At 32.8% G+C, this 18,023-nt stretch overlaps 1 protein-coding gene across 2 annotated transcripts; it reads left to right on the top strand.

Moving 5' to 3' along the window:
* The first annotated feature begins 600 nt into the window (after nucleotides 1–600).
* Nucleotides 601–17,809, top strand: LOC123709438. 2 transcript variants are annotated; one of them, XM_045660795.1, is made up of 9 exons: nucleotides 601–1,270; nucleotides 1,426–1,682; nucleotides 2,195–3,031; nucleotides 4,115–4,315; nucleotides 4,770–4,901; nucleotides 6,173–6,274; nucleotides 6,675–6,764; nucleotides 12,751–12,978; nucleotides 13,194–17,809. In XM_045660795.1, exons 1-9 carry the CDS (start codon nucleotides 1,009–1,011, stop codon nucleotides 13,233–13,235), a joined length of 2,151 nt encoding a protein of 716 aa, XP_045516751.1. In that variant the 5' UTR covers nucleotides 601–1,008; the 3' UTR covers nucleotides 13,236–17,809. The 2 variants fall into 2 exon arrangements, with proteins under 2 accessions (XP_045516751.1, XP_045516752.1); XM_045660796.1 differs by lacking the exon at nucleotides 6,173–6,274.
* The last annotated feature ends 214 nt before the right edge of the window (nucleotides 17,810–18,023 follow it).

Raw genomic sequence — 18,023 nt, 5'->3', positions numbered from 1 at the left:
TTAGAACTTTCAGAAAAAAGACAAATATACTTTGAATGTACACTATTATTGTAAACTATTTATCTAATTTCTATTGAATTAGCATATTAAGCTTGAGCCGTTTTCCCTGTCTTACCTATTTGGCTTCATCTCTCTCCCTTGAATAGCGATGATCTCTTAACATCAAGTATGTTACTTAATACAAAATAAAAAAATTCTAAGTACGCCTCTATGTATATATAAGTTAAATGTGAAAACTAATAACAGCCCAATAACTCAACATGTCCTTGAAAATAAATTAAAATGAATCGAGAATCAATTGAAATCGAGTAAAATAAATACAGCACTATTTGTAAAATCTTTGCAGTCAAGACTAGTGAACTAGAAGTAAGAAGTTTGACAATGACAATACTACACAGCCTAACTAAAAAAATAATCTATAAAATTATTTTATTGATAGAAATAAATTTAATAAATAGAAATAATACTAATTTGTAATACTGCAAAAATAGAGATTTTATATAAACGATATTTATCAATGAAAATTATACATAACATAAATGAGTTAGGCATTTTTTTATCTATGGCACGGATTTGCTTTGCAGTTTGCGTCCTTCATGAAGCATTATTTTTTGCATAAATCGGGAGTAAAACAATTTCATAATTATAAATTTTTACACAAAATATAATTGTTGTTTTATATTAAACGTTATTGGTGAAGTTCAAGTACGCTTTTATTGAAACATTGTAGTCACGAAGCTCTTTAATACCAATTATAATTGCGTTTATAGCTTGTGTTGTTCATCGTAATTAATGAAATCTCCCAATATGGAAAAGATATTTAAAACATTTTAGTGTTATAACTTCTTGTTAAGCGGTGTACTTCCATAGTTCAGGTGCTTAGTTCATTTACCTCGGACTAATCGTATTTCATAGGGTACTATGGTTAGAATCAAATTTGTGCCCGTAGCCACTGTGAACTCTTCGGCGTGGTGATACCGTAACTAATTAGAAAATATGTAAATAAACATGAACGATATAGATATCAAAATAGTGGATTCACCGAAGGACCGGTTACTGGTTGCTGCAGAGTCGCCTTTGCCGGAAAATTCGGGTGAAAATGAGGTCGACCCCTTGTGCATTGACGAGGATATGAACTCTGCTAAAGACTCACTTCCCATAGATAAAACTAGCATAGAAGAAGATGTGGGCAACTGTGATGAAAACACCAAAGAAGAGGTTGTAGAAAATGAACCCAAGGAAGTTACTCCTGAATTAAAGGAAAACTCAAGTAAAGTTATTATAATCATATTTAAAAAAAATATTACAAGCATTTGCATTCATTGCAAATTTTCCCATTAATTTGATTATGATTCTTGTTATGATATTTGTTATATTATGCTGAGAAATATATTTGTAATTAATATTTATTTCTAATATTTTAAGATATAATAGCCGAACAAAATTGCATCAGCAATATTGAAGAGGAAACTGCGAAAACATCTGAGCTGATTGAAGGGCATAATGATAGAAATCATGGAGTTGTAACCAAACAGGAAAGTAGAGACCCACCCCTAGAAGAGAAGAGTAAAGAAACATCTGAAAAAGAGGCTGAAGGCGATGTTGAAATGTCCGAAGCCTTAGTAGATAAAACAGAGAAAGAGACTAAACCTAGTCTGTCTGTTAACGGGGATGTTATTAAGGTAAGATTACTTTTATAATACATTAGTGCATTAGTGATTTTCAAATTATAGCCTAAATTAGTCTTTAGATTATATAGTTAATACAATTATTTTCATACAGAATGGCCGTCAAATATCTATATAGAAATGCCAATATTCATAATAACTAAGCATTTTTTGTATAGTAAAATGTAGCTTAAAAGTATACATTAAATTGCAAAACCAAATTGTTGATGCCTTCATACTACTACCTACATACTATCCTCCGTTTGTCTCAGGGTGATCTTTTGATTAGATGACCTAATTTTAAGAAAATATTGAGTTAAATTGTCAATTTGTGATTGGCAATTGTATTTCACAAATTATCCATTTAAGTGTTTAATTTTATCTATCACACATTACACATTAAAAGAATGCAAAACAAAGTTATATTTTCCCCTTCAGATCTTGACACTCTATATATACACCTCTATTATTCTAAGTATGTATTTAAGATTTGTAATATTTTTTTGGTAATATCATTTCAATATAAGGAGGAACCTGTGAAACGGAGAGCTAGTGATGATATTGATACTGAATCTCCATTGAAGAAGCTGTGTCAAGAAGTAGAAAAGACATTTCCACAGCATGATATCATGATAACTGACTACATTCAAACAGCCACTAAAAATAATGTTGATGAAATTCAAAGGCACACAGAACAACTTCTGTCAGAAATACAAACTCTAAGAGAACTTGCACAAAAGAAAGAACACGAATGGAACAATATACTACACCTGAAAAAGGTCAAAGAAGAAATTTTACTCAGGTTACTGAGGCGGAAACAAGTTCTATCTTTTGAGAAATCACCAGACGTGAATGGCGCGGAACGTTGCGATCCATTCGACTATTTGAATCAAGCCAAAAATTTAGCAATAGATAAAAGTGATGAAATTTCTGGTCTGTCATTAAAACCGCCTGGATCTGCGAATCCAATGATCCAACCACCAGTAATGCCAGTCACGACGCACTTTAATTTAATGTCAGGGTTGCCACCGCCATATGATAAGACGGCTCACATGCCGATGTCGAAACCAATGTTTCCACAAGGGTTGATGATGCCTGGTCCGATGCCAGGTTTCCCGAGAGATATGAATGGACAGTTACCCTCTAGTTACGGAATGCCTATGGGTCGACAAGGTCCAATAAAGGACGTTAAGTCTATAATAGCGGATTATAGACAACGTAATCCTGAAATAGCGCCGCGGAGAGGTAGGCGTATGAAGTCCATTGTTAATCCGAATATTATGAATCCTAGACCAATCGCACCCAAGATGGACAATGTTAACAGCTTGGGAAACTTAAATATGCTATTCAATAATTTGGATATGGTAAGTCTGATTTGAATATTTTTTTAAATTCTCTTATCTCGTAGTTAGGTGTGTTTCCTATATAACATATTTGTATATTATTACGTTAGTCAAATTCTTAAGGTTTTTATGATTTCGTAAACTGACTTTGGTTTAGTTTGAATTCGATTTTACTCCATATATTGTTATCGTTATTTGATTCATTTCAATTTTACAATATTGTCTACTAAAATTAAAATATACCAACCTTGGTGTGACGAGGTATGATATATTATATTATTTGTTGTGGAACATATATCGAAGATAATAGGTAATAATGTTGTTCGGACTAATACCTGCGGCTGAGTTTCATCATCGGACGTCAAGGCAGAATACAAAATACCATCCGTATTACCTCGACGTCCGTCGTTCCACAACTAAACCGAAATATTTCCGAACCAATTCGACTTCAAGAAAAGAGCGTACGAATTCTTAAAATGCCAACAGGACACTTGCGGGCCTTCTGGTAGTGGTGAGTGTTCATGGGTGGAATCTTCTAACATCAGGTTAGCCCTGCCAGTTTGCGTCCTGTAACGTAAAAAACTAATAATAATCACACGTACAGATAAATAATGTTAGTCTTGCGATTGAAAGAAATGAAACTAAATCACTGCCTAGTTAAGGTGACATAAGTGACCTTCAGTAAGCGTCGAATTCATTGCATGCATCCTTGACCCCTCGCCGTAGAGGCGCGGTACTTGTCTTGCATTATTGGTATTATTACTTTAAAGATATTTGCTTTAGATGTAAATTATTGTTCGTGATAATTTTGCAGAATTCACAAAATAACATTCTGGTTAAACGCAGTTGACATGACAAGTCAGCAATGTTTAAAAGTTTATTTTCGGGATACTCTTTTCCACTTTTCCACAACTGCACAGTCATGGAAACACAGTCATTATTTTAACTATTTATATACAGTCAACAACTTCTACGTGCGTAAATTTTGAGATTTTTAAGCCGTAAAATGCGTATTTGTCAGTCTTTTAGAGAAGCAAGTACTTCCCGTAGGTTAGCTAAACTGTGCTGAAAATAATTTTTAGAGTTTGCTCGTAAACATTTCAGAATCAAAAAGCAATGTTAGAACGTCTCCAACAAATGCAAGCAGGGGGCTTGCCTAATGGTTTATCGTTCAAAGATGTGTTGGTGCAGTTTGCGAACATGCAACAACCTGGTATGATGAACAGGCCAATGGATATGCCGAGGCCAGAACACATCCGGCCAGATAGAAGAAGACAGGAGAGGAATGAGGAAGTTCATAAACAGGTATTTATAAAAACCAATGTAATTACAATATTTAAGACGGATTACTTTGGCAATATTGATTGATTCTTTTCGTCTTAAAATATTTTTTTATTTAGCATTTTTTTGAAATTTTGTCTCCATAAAACCTTCCAGAATCGTATCGGTCTAGCTGTCTTCGAGTTTTGAGCTTAGCAACATATTTTGCGGTTCCTATTTATTCATATAGATGAAGTATTTCTGTTACAAACGACAGTCTAATTATAATTATTTTTTGGTAAATAAAACTTATGTAATTGTATTGAAAGATTATATATTACAGTTACTTTAAATTGCTTAATTTCATTTTTATAAGGCTGTTGTTCAGAAAGTTTTTTTTTAGTTTGTCAAAAATGTACGGGTGTTTGACATACGGGGGTGATGCGGGGTCCTCCAGCGTTTGATCTTTAAACTTTGCATGACGTTTTATAAATTGCAGGCAGAAAGGCTGGCGTCACCAAGTCCAAGATTGCCCCCTCCGCCACCTTACCCTGAAATATCTCTTCTCCCAGTCAGCTCCAGTCAGGAAAACTCACAGCAAAACTCATTGCTGCACGGCATCCTCACAAAGGTATGAGGTTGAATTTTATGTTGTAATATAATCGTGGCATATTATTTTTTGTATATATTGCTTTAAATTTTTGTAACCTGGAAACATTGATGAAAATGTTGTTTTTCATTTTCATTATTATTATAAAAAATTTAGTATCTCTATCCTTGTACCTCTACTTGTTAACACGATGCACGCACATACGATAAATCTCACGTTAATAATGAATAAACAAGACTAAATAAATATTTTGTGACAAAATAGACACATTTTAGATACTTTGAAATATTACTCGTACGATTTGTGTATTTTAGAAAAATTTAGAAGATTTGCTGCGCGTTTAAAAAATTAACAACTAAAATGCTACTATTTACTAACAAGAAAGTGCGACTTTACATTCTTTTAAAAGGGGCACACGGGCAGGACGCTCATCTGATGTTAGCAGCCGCCCATGGACACTCATATTGCCAGAAGGCTCGCAAGTGCGTTGCAGGCCTTTTAATGATACATCTATCCTGTTAAATAATTATGGCTAATAATTAATATTAAATTGAGTTAATTTTCTACAATACTAGTGAATATCTTAAACTAAGGTTATGTTAATTAACAGTCTTAGTGTTCTATAACGTTTTGACGTTAACGTTATGTTCGTGTGTCCAAGATACCGGATTTGGACTTATATTCATTAAGGTGGCCTTTTAAAATAGTATTCAAGTTATAAAAATAATAAGTCACGATTGATACAAATCAAAATCTAGTTCCAAAAGGGTACTAATTATACAGCTTGTCATTTTTTTTCATTTAGCTTTGCAATGAATAAAAGTTAGCGACATGGAGCATGAAAAGGGATTTAGATAAAACATGTATTTTATATATTAGTATTAACCCGAGTTTATTTAACGATCGGTTACATAAACCATTCGTCATTGTCGTACTTCAAGTATTGACTAAAATAAATTAATTTTTGACGTTTGTGTTTTGATGAAAGCTTTATCGCTAAAACCACACAGATTTTATCGAACTTTCTAGATTTTTTGACGCTCCTAAATGTTGAACCTATTAATGTAACTTTAATTGAATGGAATTAAAATAAATTAATAATTTAAAAAAAGGTAATTATTTTAGTTGAATATCGAAGTTGTAAAACTACGTCTATAGGGTAACTGTTAGCTCTACTTCTCTGTGGTATTTTAATGTCAATGTCAGGTGGTTCATGAAAATGCAAACGTTATAAATTAAGCACTCCATTATCGCAATTGGATTAGCTTGAATGAGTGTTGCCAACCTTCCAGCAGGCGTCACCTGCGACTCAGAGTTACTCGCCGACGTTGGCTAAACTGCTTACGTCACCCGAAGGGAAACAGGCGCCGTTGACAACTTTCGGTCAGGCCAAGGTACCTTACAAATAAAGTTGGCGGTAAAAGACCATGGCACTCGATATTATAACTCTCTATATAAAAATAACGTCTTTCAAAGCATTAAGTCAAGTAGAGATATCGTATTCTATTAGCTAAAATGACAGATCTATAATATCGAGGGTTTCCGGTTCGAATTTGAACCGTCAGCTAAAATTAATTGGTGTCACAATTGGCCTCGATCAAAAAAATTCAAAATTTTTAGTTTTAAGAATAGCGTAAGCGCGCAGATGGCAATACTCATTGTTGCAAAGCCACTTCATTTTCATTTTGCAAAGGCAGAGTTACACTGGACCGAGATTTTGCATGATGCCAATGAGATTTTAAATTGAAAATTAGGTTATGTTGATGCCAGGTGTGAAAGTTTATGTTTGTACAGAATTGTGGCGAGATCACAATTACTCCGGTGCAGCCGACCCCTCCGCCGCAGGAGTCGCAGACGCAAGAGAAACAAGATGTTGGCCAATTGGTATGTAACCTTTTGAGAGAAAACAATTTTTAACCGGATTAAAGCTATTTGTATTATTATTAACTTATAATTGTGACCACGCACGCGGTAAAGCACGCGAAACGTCGGAAAAATTTAAATGTAAAATTATGTAAATAAATATAAGTTTATAATAATACAAATAGCTTTAATCCGGTTAAAAAATTGTTTTTTTTTCAATGTGTATAAGCTACGTTAACCAAAGACAATACTATATGTAACCTTTTTCTTTCAATGTTTAATTAGTATGACAAAATAATCTAAGCTTCTGTAAATAGTGGCCTTCAACATAATATTGTCCATAGATTTCTGTATCTTTTTTTTGGCAAGTAGGAAGTCAGAATTTTGTGCCGAAAGACACCAACGGCTTTTTGGATCTGAAACGTGTGGATTTTTTTATGATATTTTCCATTAACGTAGTGTTACAAATTTGGCTTTCAGTCCCATTCCTTAAAAAATATCTTTAATAAAACTTTATAGCCATATCGATTTTTCGTCTTTAATATGATTTTTGAACGACTTCAAAAAGATTAGAGGCCGTTTAAGTGTTACGTAAGCAGATTTACTGCAATTGAACCCCCCCCCCCTGTTTTTTTTGTAGAAATCACCAAATAAGAAAATCAAAGACCCTTAAGCTTAATCGTTTTAATTTATTAAAAGGTTGAGGAGTTTGATTTATTAATTTTGTATAACGTAACCACTATTTGATATAGTGATTACGCAATACTTAAGGGGCCGTCCCTTATCAGTTTGGACTAATTGCTGGAATTAGATAATATTTAAGTAACATAATCTATATAGAAGTTTTTGTTGTAATTCTTGTTAGGGCACGAAAATTTATAATAAAATAATAAATAATAAAATATATTCACTGTTTAACTTGGAAGTGATATGTCTGCTTCCTACCACGATACAAATTGGAATAAATCAGAAATGACCTGGAGCAGAGTGAGGTAAAGACAATTTTGCGCCTCGACAAGATGGCGGCTCGATCGCTCATTCAAATGACAGGAAATAGTCAATACATTGATTAATTTTTGTAATCTTACTTAAATAAATCAACACAGGAAATAGTCAATACAATGATTAATTTTTGCAATCTTACTCAAATAAATCAACACGCCCCCTCAAAAATTAATTCTTGTACAAATCAAATGCCTAAACAGAACTATATAACTTCCAAGCGAGTCTGGGAAAATACAAAAATAATGATCCAACATTTGTTGCTCGAATAAGGGAAAACCCAGAAAAACCTTATCAGATCATTTCATCATCTTAAATTCGATACATTATAATTATCAGAACACAATGAGTATAACAGAATAATTAAATTAATAACAAATAATAGCCAACTCATTAAATATTATTATTGTAAACCCATGTTTCTCCTCATTTCATGAAACGTAACTGCTGGTAATGGTTTTGTTAACGCATCTGCAAGTTGTTGACATGTGGGAATGTAATTTAGCTTTATTACATTTGTCTCTATTTGTTCCCTAGAAAAATGATATTTAATATCTATATGTTTTGTCCGCTTATGATTAGTCGGATTATTTGCTATGCTTATACAGCTGTTATTGTCTTCATATATAACAATAGGAGTGGATATATCAATATGAATACTCCTTGCCAAAGATTTAAGCCATAAAGCCTCTCTAACGGCTTCATATAAGGCCATATACTCAGCCTCTGTGGAGGAGGTTGCTACTGACAATTGTTTCTTTGTTGTCCAGGTTATTGAACAATGTTCAAACATTTTAAATATATACCCGGTTGTACTCTTTCTATCATTTACATACTTACCTCCCCAATCGGAGTCCACATACCCAGTTAAGATGTTATTATATTCACACCTTTTATAACATAATTTAAAATCAGTTGTGCCTTTTAAATATCTAAGCACTCTTTTGAGGCATTGCCACAATTCTTTATTGTTTTTATTTGTGTACCTGCTTAATTTATTAACGCTAGTGCTTAAGTCAGGTCGAGTACATAACATTATATACATTAGACAACCAATTAAATTGCGACATGGAGCAGTGTAATTTTCTTCTGAGTTTAGTGCTTCATAATTGAGTTTACTATCCATAGGAGTAGTTGCAGGTTTGCAATCCTGCATGCAAAATTTATTTAAAACTGTTTGTTGTTGTTAATATAAGCACTTTGATCTAGCATTATCATATCATCGCAAAGAGTTATTTTAATTCCAAGAAATAATTTAATTTCATGTAAATCTGATTCAAATTTACTCATTAAATATATTTTAAAACTGTTTATTGTATTTAAATTAGCACTCACTATTACCAAATCATCAACATAAAGTACCACATATATATTTTTCTGTATATCTCCTTTATTTAGTATATAAATACATCTATCTACTGATGAATTCTGAAAACCCTCCCGCCTAAGAGACTGTTCAAAAATTTCAATCCAGCATCTAGCGGCGTGCTTTAGCCCATATAATGCTTTATTTAATTTACACACATAACCATTTTTACAAGACACCCCTTCTGGAACTTTCATATATATTTCTTCCTGTAGTACCCCATTAAGAAATGCAGTCTTTACGTCCATGTGATGTACAAGTAAATTATATTGATTAGCAAAAGCAATAATAAATCTAAAACTAGCTATTCTTGCAACAGGTGCAAAAGTCTCATTATAGTCTATGAGATATTCCTGGCTAAAACCCCTAGCAACGAGTCTAGCTTTATAGCGTAAAGGCTTTCCGAATTCATCATTTTTTATATTAAAAATCCATTTGCAATCTATAATATTTCTGTTATCTGGCCGTGGTACTAAAGTCCATGTTTTATTTAAAAATAGAGAATTTAATTCGTCTTTAATTGCGCCTTCCCAATGAGCTCTATCGTCTCGTGTTTTAATCTCTTGAAACGAATTTGGTATTTTACACAAAATTGAACTAGCACACATAAGGTTATCATCGATTTCTTTATAAGAAATAGGGGGACGACTTTTAAGCCTATCACTCCTACGTGGTTCAATACAACTGGTTGTGTCCTCATTATTTACGACCACCGAAAGATTATCAGAATGTGCATTTGGTTGTTCAAATTCGAGGATCTCATGGTTAATTTTGCGAATTTTCTGAGGAACTTCATAATCATCAGATTTACAGGTATCTGATTTATATCTGTCAGTATTTTGAGACTTCATTGACTTTGAAATGTTGTCAATGTTAACATTATCATGAGAATTTACTATATTCTCTTCAGGTCGCAACGCAGGCCTGGATTGAAGAAAATTTGTCTCAACTACTATGACATCTCTGACAGTAATAAATTTTTCGCATTCAGGATTCCAAACTTTATAACCGTTTGGTTCGTATCACACAAGAATACCTTTCCATGACTTAACATCGAATTTTGTCTTATGTAACTTATCATGCACATAGACTGTTGAACCAAAAACTTTTAAATATTTTATTTGTGGTTTTTTGTTATGCCACATTTCAAATGGTGTTTTGGATAATTTTAAAGCATTTGTCGGGGTTAAATTAATACAACGAGCTTTCTCAGTTATAGTTCTTACCATTCGCTCCGAAACACCATTTAATTGTGGCATTCTTGGAATAGTTAAATGATAAGTTATTTCTTTTTCAACACAATATTTTTTCATTTCAGTAGATTCTCCACCGTTATCGCAACATAAATAAACTAGTTTTAAATTAAACTTCGCTTCGCTTTTTGACACAAAATCTTTGAAAACAGAGAACACATCTGATTTATGTTTTAATAGATACACAACACAGTAGTGAGTATATTGGTCAACAAAGAAAACAAAATAGTTTTTGTTATTTATTGTTGAAGGAGTGATAGGACCACAAACGTCGGTGTGGACAATATATAACGGTCGTTCAATATAACTTTTGTCCTTGCTGTGATTAAATGGTAGCCTACTCTGTTTCCCATAAATACAAGATTCGCATAAATTGTCATTTGTTATCACTTTGTCAATTAAATTAATGTCAAAAATCATTTTATTATTTTTTAATAGCAAAAACTTATTTTTACTTATGTGCCCTAGGCGCTGATGCCATAAATCGTAAGTATTACATGTAACATTACATGCCTGGGAAACAGGGCAGCTCACATTTAAATATACTCAAAATCTAAAGTAATTAAATTATTAACTGACTTACCTCTCATAATTGTTTTACCTTGCTTACATATGCGGGTACCTCTGTGATCAAATATGACAGTAGCTCTAGCCTGTTGCAACTTCGAAACAGATAGCAAGTTGTAGGGCGCCTCGGGGCAGAAAAGAACGTCTTCTAGTGTTCCTCGAAACCCATATTGCTGCTGACATGTAGTGTTCCTTTTTTCTTAGCTAAAATATATTCACCGCTTTTAGCAACTGAAATTTTTATAGGAATAGGCAAATCAATCAAATAACTAAACAAATCTTCCCTGTTTATAATATGGTCAGATGCTCCCGAGTCCAATAAAAATGTTATTTGGCTTGCGGTTGCACCTGAATTGTAGTCACCAGCCATGAAAGCAAAACCAGACGCGTCAGCTGATGATGTGGATGGCTGATTAATATCAACTTCAACTGTCTGCACTGTTCTCGGCCTATCCGTAGATTTTTTATGATTTATTCGCTTAAAATAATAACAGTCATTTTTCACATGTCCTTTCCTGCCACAAAGAAAACATTTTATAAAATTTGACTTCTCTTTTGCTTTATGATCCCTTTGAAAATGGTTATTGGGTGTATGATTTTCAAATTTTCTTTTTCTAAACTCACCCTTATTTTCAGTAAAAACTTGCAGTACTTTAACACTTGTGTCATTATATTCGTTCTTTAATTTTACCTCATGGTCAAGGAGTCTTGTTTTAACAAATGCTAAAGTCAAATTATCTTCCGATAAAGTTTCAATGGCAGTTATAACACCGTCATATGTTGCGGGTAGGGTTAAAAGTAAGAGGGCGACTTTGTCGGTTTCTTCGAGTTTAGCGCCAGCCGCGAGTAATTCCGTGATTAAATCATCAAACAGAGAAAAATGTTTTATCAAACTAACATCACTTTGTAATTTCAAGCCCAACAACTTTTTCCTTAAGGCTAATTGGGTAGCAATACTTTTACGTTCATATAAGGCGTCCAAACTATGTATAATATCCTTCGCCGTAATGTCTTCTTTTGCAAATCCAAGGTATGAATCGGATAAATATTCAACGATTATACTTTTTGCGATTCGGTTACATTTTTCCCATGAGCTATCTCTGATAATTGGGTCACTCTCAATCACTTTCAACACATTTATTTCACTCAATAAGGCTCGTATTCTAAATTTCCAAACGCTGTATTTCTCGCCGTCAAACGGTTTTATATTACGTTTTAATTTTAAATCCATTTTTATAATCACACTGGCGACGGGTATTATTTAATTTCAGAATATATTTCACAATGATATTTTTCCGCACACTGGGCCCATAACCTGTTATAATTCTTGTTAGGGCACGAAAATTATACACACAGTATTCGTAATAAAGAAATATATTCACTGTTTAACTTGGAAGTGATATGTCTGCTTCCTACCACGATACAAATTGGAATAAATCAGAAATGACCTGGAGCAGAGTGAGGTAAAGACAATTTTGCGCCTCGACAAGATGGCGGCTCGATCGCTCATTCAAATGACAGGAAATAGTCAATACAATGATTAATTTTTGCAATCTTACTCAAATAAAAGAACAGTTTTCGTAACTGTGTATATGTTTACAATTTTTTCGGAAACTAAAAGTCATATCTTGATCGTCCCTTTTTCATAAAATTCTTAACTGTCCAAATTTCATATAAATCGGTTCAGTAGTTTTATACATGTGCGTAAATCGATATATCGTTTATATTTTCAGTTGATAGTATTTTGGTCGTATATTTCTAAATGTTATGACTTTTTCTTACATACATATTAACATTTTGTAATCCTTCATTTATCTAGAATGTACGGCAGGACGACGAAGAAAGCCCCGCTTCCGAGGGTGAGGCTCCCGGTAGCGGGGGCTCCGGGGGTTCCGCGGGTTGTGCCGGCTCCCCGGGGGGCTCCGGGAGACTCGTCATCGACGAAGCCGCAGAGGACACGCCCCTCTGTCAGGGCTGTCGTACAAGGGACGCCCAGTTCGTCTGCGCTGGATGTGCCAATCAGTGGTATTGCAGCCGAGAGTGTCAGGTTGTTACTTATGTTTTTTTTTTAAATACATTGGTGATTTCAGGCGCATATATAGATAAATTTAGTTTAAAAAAACAACTTTTAATTATTACTACCAGTGTTTATAGTGTTGAAATTAAAAAAAAATGTGGTTATAGTATTAGTTTATCTGAAGATCTCAATAATAAACTATGAACATTATTCTAATATAGACTAATATTATATTATTTTTTTAGGTGGCTGCGTGGGATGAACACTCAGAAATGTGTTCAGGCTGAAAGATGGTTAAGTAGTGTTAGGTTATCGCATACCTATATTGTAGATTTTGCAGACTATGGCAGATTAATCGTGTTCATAGATATAAAAACCGTACAATATACCATAACCGGTTTTTATAGTGAAGTGAAGCTGTCAGTGACACCGGTTTACATAATCAAGAGAAAATATTATTGTTTTAGTACAGTGAAATAACGACATCTGAAATAATAAATAACAAACTATATAAAATAAAAACTCCAATTCGTATCTTAAATCTAGTTGAATTAGTCAAATATGTCAACTGGTTTGACAGCGCTAAAAAGTTTGATAATCTATGCTAGAGTTTTTATAAGTACGATGACGTTTTAATGTGTCACTGCTGTCACTGTCAAGCAAACACTAATTATTTTATAAATATCCCTTAAATGCAGCATAAAGATTACAATTAATCTGCTTTAGTGAATAAGTACTACAAATGATCGTTAATAGGTGAATCTCTTGTTCCTTGTGTGTTTGATAGACTATGCAAAAAATATCATTTTGACAAAAACAATAGTTTTGATTATGAAAAGACAATAAAACAGTATTTCTTTGTTTACAGTATTTTTCATACATTAAACTTATCTATGGTATTGACTTGTATAGATCCAGTTAGAGACTAAATTTTGAAAGAAACCATGTTTTTTTCAAGTGTTTGACAATAAAATTAGTTTCAGACTTACACGTATGTTTTGGTTTTTGAATTGGATTTCTAAAATCTCCTAGACATTTACATAGCATTTTCAGTATTAATACAGAAATAATCAAATCGGACATAAATTTCAACATTTTAATTTTGTCACAAAAATTATAAAATATTTTATTATTACTGTATTATTATTTGCCGTAAATAAAAATATTTAGAATAGTAATTACAGTATCTTTTGGCACGACTTAAACGAACTTTATTTCTTAATAGAAAAATTTCATTTTTGTACTTATATCATAGAACTGCCAAAAGAATTTTGTATGGAAAGATTTGGAAGTCTTGTTCGAAGACTTCATACGAGATTTATAGATTTTTTAATGAATAATTTTTTACACACTTCAGTATTGATAAATCTCCCGTTATGTATATAATATATATGCTTTGTCATAATAATAGCTTAGTTAGCCCCTAAGGTCATTCCTTAAATATTTTAGCATAGTTAATTATTTATGTATCAAATGTATCGTGGATTTAATTAATTGATTATATTATATAAAGCAAATAATTATAATCAACTACAAAAAATCATTTTATCTGCGTTTTAAACTATAGGGTTTAATTTTGCAGTGACTAACGTGAGAACAAACCCATTAAGGTACTAGTAAATCAAATAAGTCATGTCAATAATAACTATATCATTTCTTTTTTACAAATCATAAAATTATGATTTACCTTCCGGGTGCGTTTGTAAACTATCCGACGTCCACCTATCGGAAATCATGATTTATTCTTACAAGCAATTTTAATTGTCAAAACTTATTTTATAGTTTCGAAGTTCAAAATACTACTAAATAAATACTTAGTAAGTTTTAATTTAGTTTAAAAATTCTGGAAAAAAGTGATTAATTTGCCGCAAATTATTATTGACAGACATGTAAATTGTCATAATGGCGCGATCGCGCCAAACTTGACTTTAGAAATTATGATGATATTTTTTTTTTAATTTGGAACATTTAACCTATTGGCCATTATCGTTGGCGTGGTTTACGAACGCACGCCTTGCTCCTGGCAAATTGAATTCTATCAATCATTTTGTATATTTATTTCAAATACATCGACGCCTTAAGTTCTATAGCCCTAGTTATAGTATAAGATGTAATTTATAATTGAGAGTATGTGAAACTTGGAACTCAAATTTTCGTGTAATTAGAATGTAAGTATAAGATGTCCGTCAATGTTGTTTTATTCAGTGTGACTTGGTGTGTCACTATGCTTAAAATAAATTGTTACTTTTCGATGTGAATAAAACACGGTATATTTAATTTCATACAACTTCACCAAATAGTTTGTGCCTTTTATCAACTTAAGCAATATTATTTAAGATATCTAAACATTTCTTCGGCCTAACATTTTTTTGGCATAAAGAAATACTTTTAAAAGAATTTTAGTTGCTATTCAGGATTAGCATGTCAACTTGTGGTTTACCTGAATTTATCAAAGTACTACGATTGCTGGCAAATGCTCAAATTTCTAACAAATTTCAAACCGAAATAAAGATTTAAATCGTTATTTTAAATTATTAAAGTTGAATGTGATATAACGCTGTCGTCTCGAGATCTTTATAGATCTACACACCCACGGCAGTCTCTAATAAAATGCATTAGTTGTAAATTCAAACTCCAAATAACTGGAAAGATGTGAAATTGATTCTAAATTCTCATCTACTACCAGTTCTCAAGGGCGTAGAGCGGGCAAGACTGTCAAACTGGTTAAAACACCTTTCAATCGTTCAAATTGAATATTTTCTATTATTAATTTGTTAAATACGATTAAATCTTCGGAGTTTTTACTCCATTTTTGCCAAATTTGACATTTTCAGATCGTTTGGCAATTCCACTTTGAAATTACATTGTATTCAATAAAACTGATGTCAAAATTATATTACTAAAAATCAATAGAAGAGAAGACACTCTTCCATTTATGTAGAGTATTTGCTAAGCAATTAAAGAGAGTCATAAAATAAATCATGATTTAACGATTTTTTAATATAATCGGTTTGTAAATGTGCTATTTTTTTAATATTGTAAATAAAACTTTTGGCGCTCGTGTTAGTTTCGTTCCGACCGTGCCAAAACTACTAAACAGATGTGCATACAGTTCGCAAAGGTTATATTTTTATATCGCTACGATGCTTTTTGTGTAAGCTTAATGTAAGGTTTGAAGGTGTAAGGTGAAAAGTCGAAAGGTTACATATATTTTAGAACATAAAGTCATTAAGATTGTCCCTTAAAATCAAGATTCACAAGTCGTTTTGCGTCCTTTAGATTGAGTGTGTCAGCGATGTAATATTTATATCGAAAATATCCTATGTTTTGACTCAGAATGTTACTGTACAGTATAATCGTACAAAAATGCCAGTACTTTCTATAAACATGACATCGTAATAGGAAAATCTTTCTGGGTGAACAAAAGGTCTCACCTTACACAGACCAGGACATAAGAAAATAAAGTATCTCATAAAATGAATGGGTATACTAGCTAGCGTGGGCGTGGTTTCAGCGTATACGTATTCATAACGCAACTTGAACAATAAAGAGACATCCTGCGTCGAAAGGGTAAAAGGACTGGCGAAATTAGTAAACTATGTATATCTATAATTTTTAAATGTCTATTATTTGACTTACGACTTTTCACCTCTAAGGCTTAAATATATAGCTTTGAGCTGAGCACTGACTGTGCTAATGTTAATCCTATTCAGTCAAATATTAATATCGAAACTGCGCTTAATACTTTATATTTAAGCCACACTCCCAAAACAGATGAACTATGAAGATCTATAAATATATTTTCAATTTGAAATAGAGTTCTGTGAAATTTTCTAAACTATTTTCTCTCAAAGGTTTTGTGAATTTTCGTCGTACTTTTTATTTTTATACAGAACCAGTGTACACAATGTTAGAAATGTTAATATATAGGTTAAATGCTATCGTATTTGTGTTCGCTTCGAATGTGTAACTTGACTTTGAATTTAACGTTCAAATATTATAAAGACAGCGACTTTTGACGTGTCTCAGAAACCGATGAACGCCGGCTGCACGCGCGAAAAAGCATGACTCGATGTCCCGTTACGCTCATTGTACGCTTGCGCTGTATCTATCTCCTCTTCCACTCAAAGACTTAAGTATGCAATCATGTCATCAATGTTTTGTAGACGTTGTCACGTTAAACTATCGTCCGTAAACCGACTTTGTAGACAACATTTTTTTTTAATATTACGAAAAAAGTCGCAAGGAATCTCTAAAACACTTAATACCTACTACAGCTAAGCGCCGAGATCATTACGAGGTAATCTATTTCAATATACGTTACGCTGTCTGATGTCGCTTGCGCGTAGTACGAATACTCAATATTGAGATGGAGCATTACTGGGTAAGCGTTTGCTTACCGTCATAACAAGTGACAGTACTACGAATTACAGATGATTGGTCCCACATTGGAAAAAATAGTTTAACAGATGATTATTAATTACTACAGAAACATGGCTGTTATTTTTATAGTTATAAGTAACTAGTCTTGTGTTTTTGTCGCATGTGACCTAAAAGGATTGCATGCTGGACTGTAACTCCCAATTGCGATACGAAAGCCCCTTTTCAATAACTGAGATTACAGCGAATTTGCATACAAAAATATCGTGATCGCTATTGGAAGGAAACACTTGTGGGCCCTGAGCGCTTCGCTAATTCGCCGTAATTATTCGATCAGCAATAAATTGAATTTTATTAAATTGCATATTATAGAAAATAGGCGTGTCTTGTTTTAAAATCGCTAGTCAAGTGTTTCGTTACCTACATAACTGTTTATGTATTTTGTAACTTATATTTTAATAAGATATTAAATCAGTACTGTCTTTCAAAGGTTCTATTATTTCATACAATTCCTTAACTCCCTCACTATGGCATCAATAATACCGCACTGAATCTTCTGACTTCCTACTTACAAGGTAGAACTCGGAAGGTTGAAGTGAATAGTAAGAGGTCCTCTGGTTCGCAGTAGATATGGGGGTACCACAGGGTTCAATTCTTGGCCCTTTCCTCTTTCTGGTTTATGTAAATGATCTACC

The sequence above is a fragment of the Pieris brassicae genome, chromosome 5 (genome assembly GCF_905147105.1).
Source record: "Pieris brassicae chromosome 5, ilPieBrab1.1, whole genome shotgun sequence".
Classification (NCBI taxonomy): Eukaryota; Metazoa; Arthropoda; class Insecta; order Lepidoptera; family Pieridae; genus Pieris; species Pieris brassicae.
Note: the sequence above shows the minus strand (reverse complement) of the source record. Positions and strands in the feature narration are given on the sequence as shown.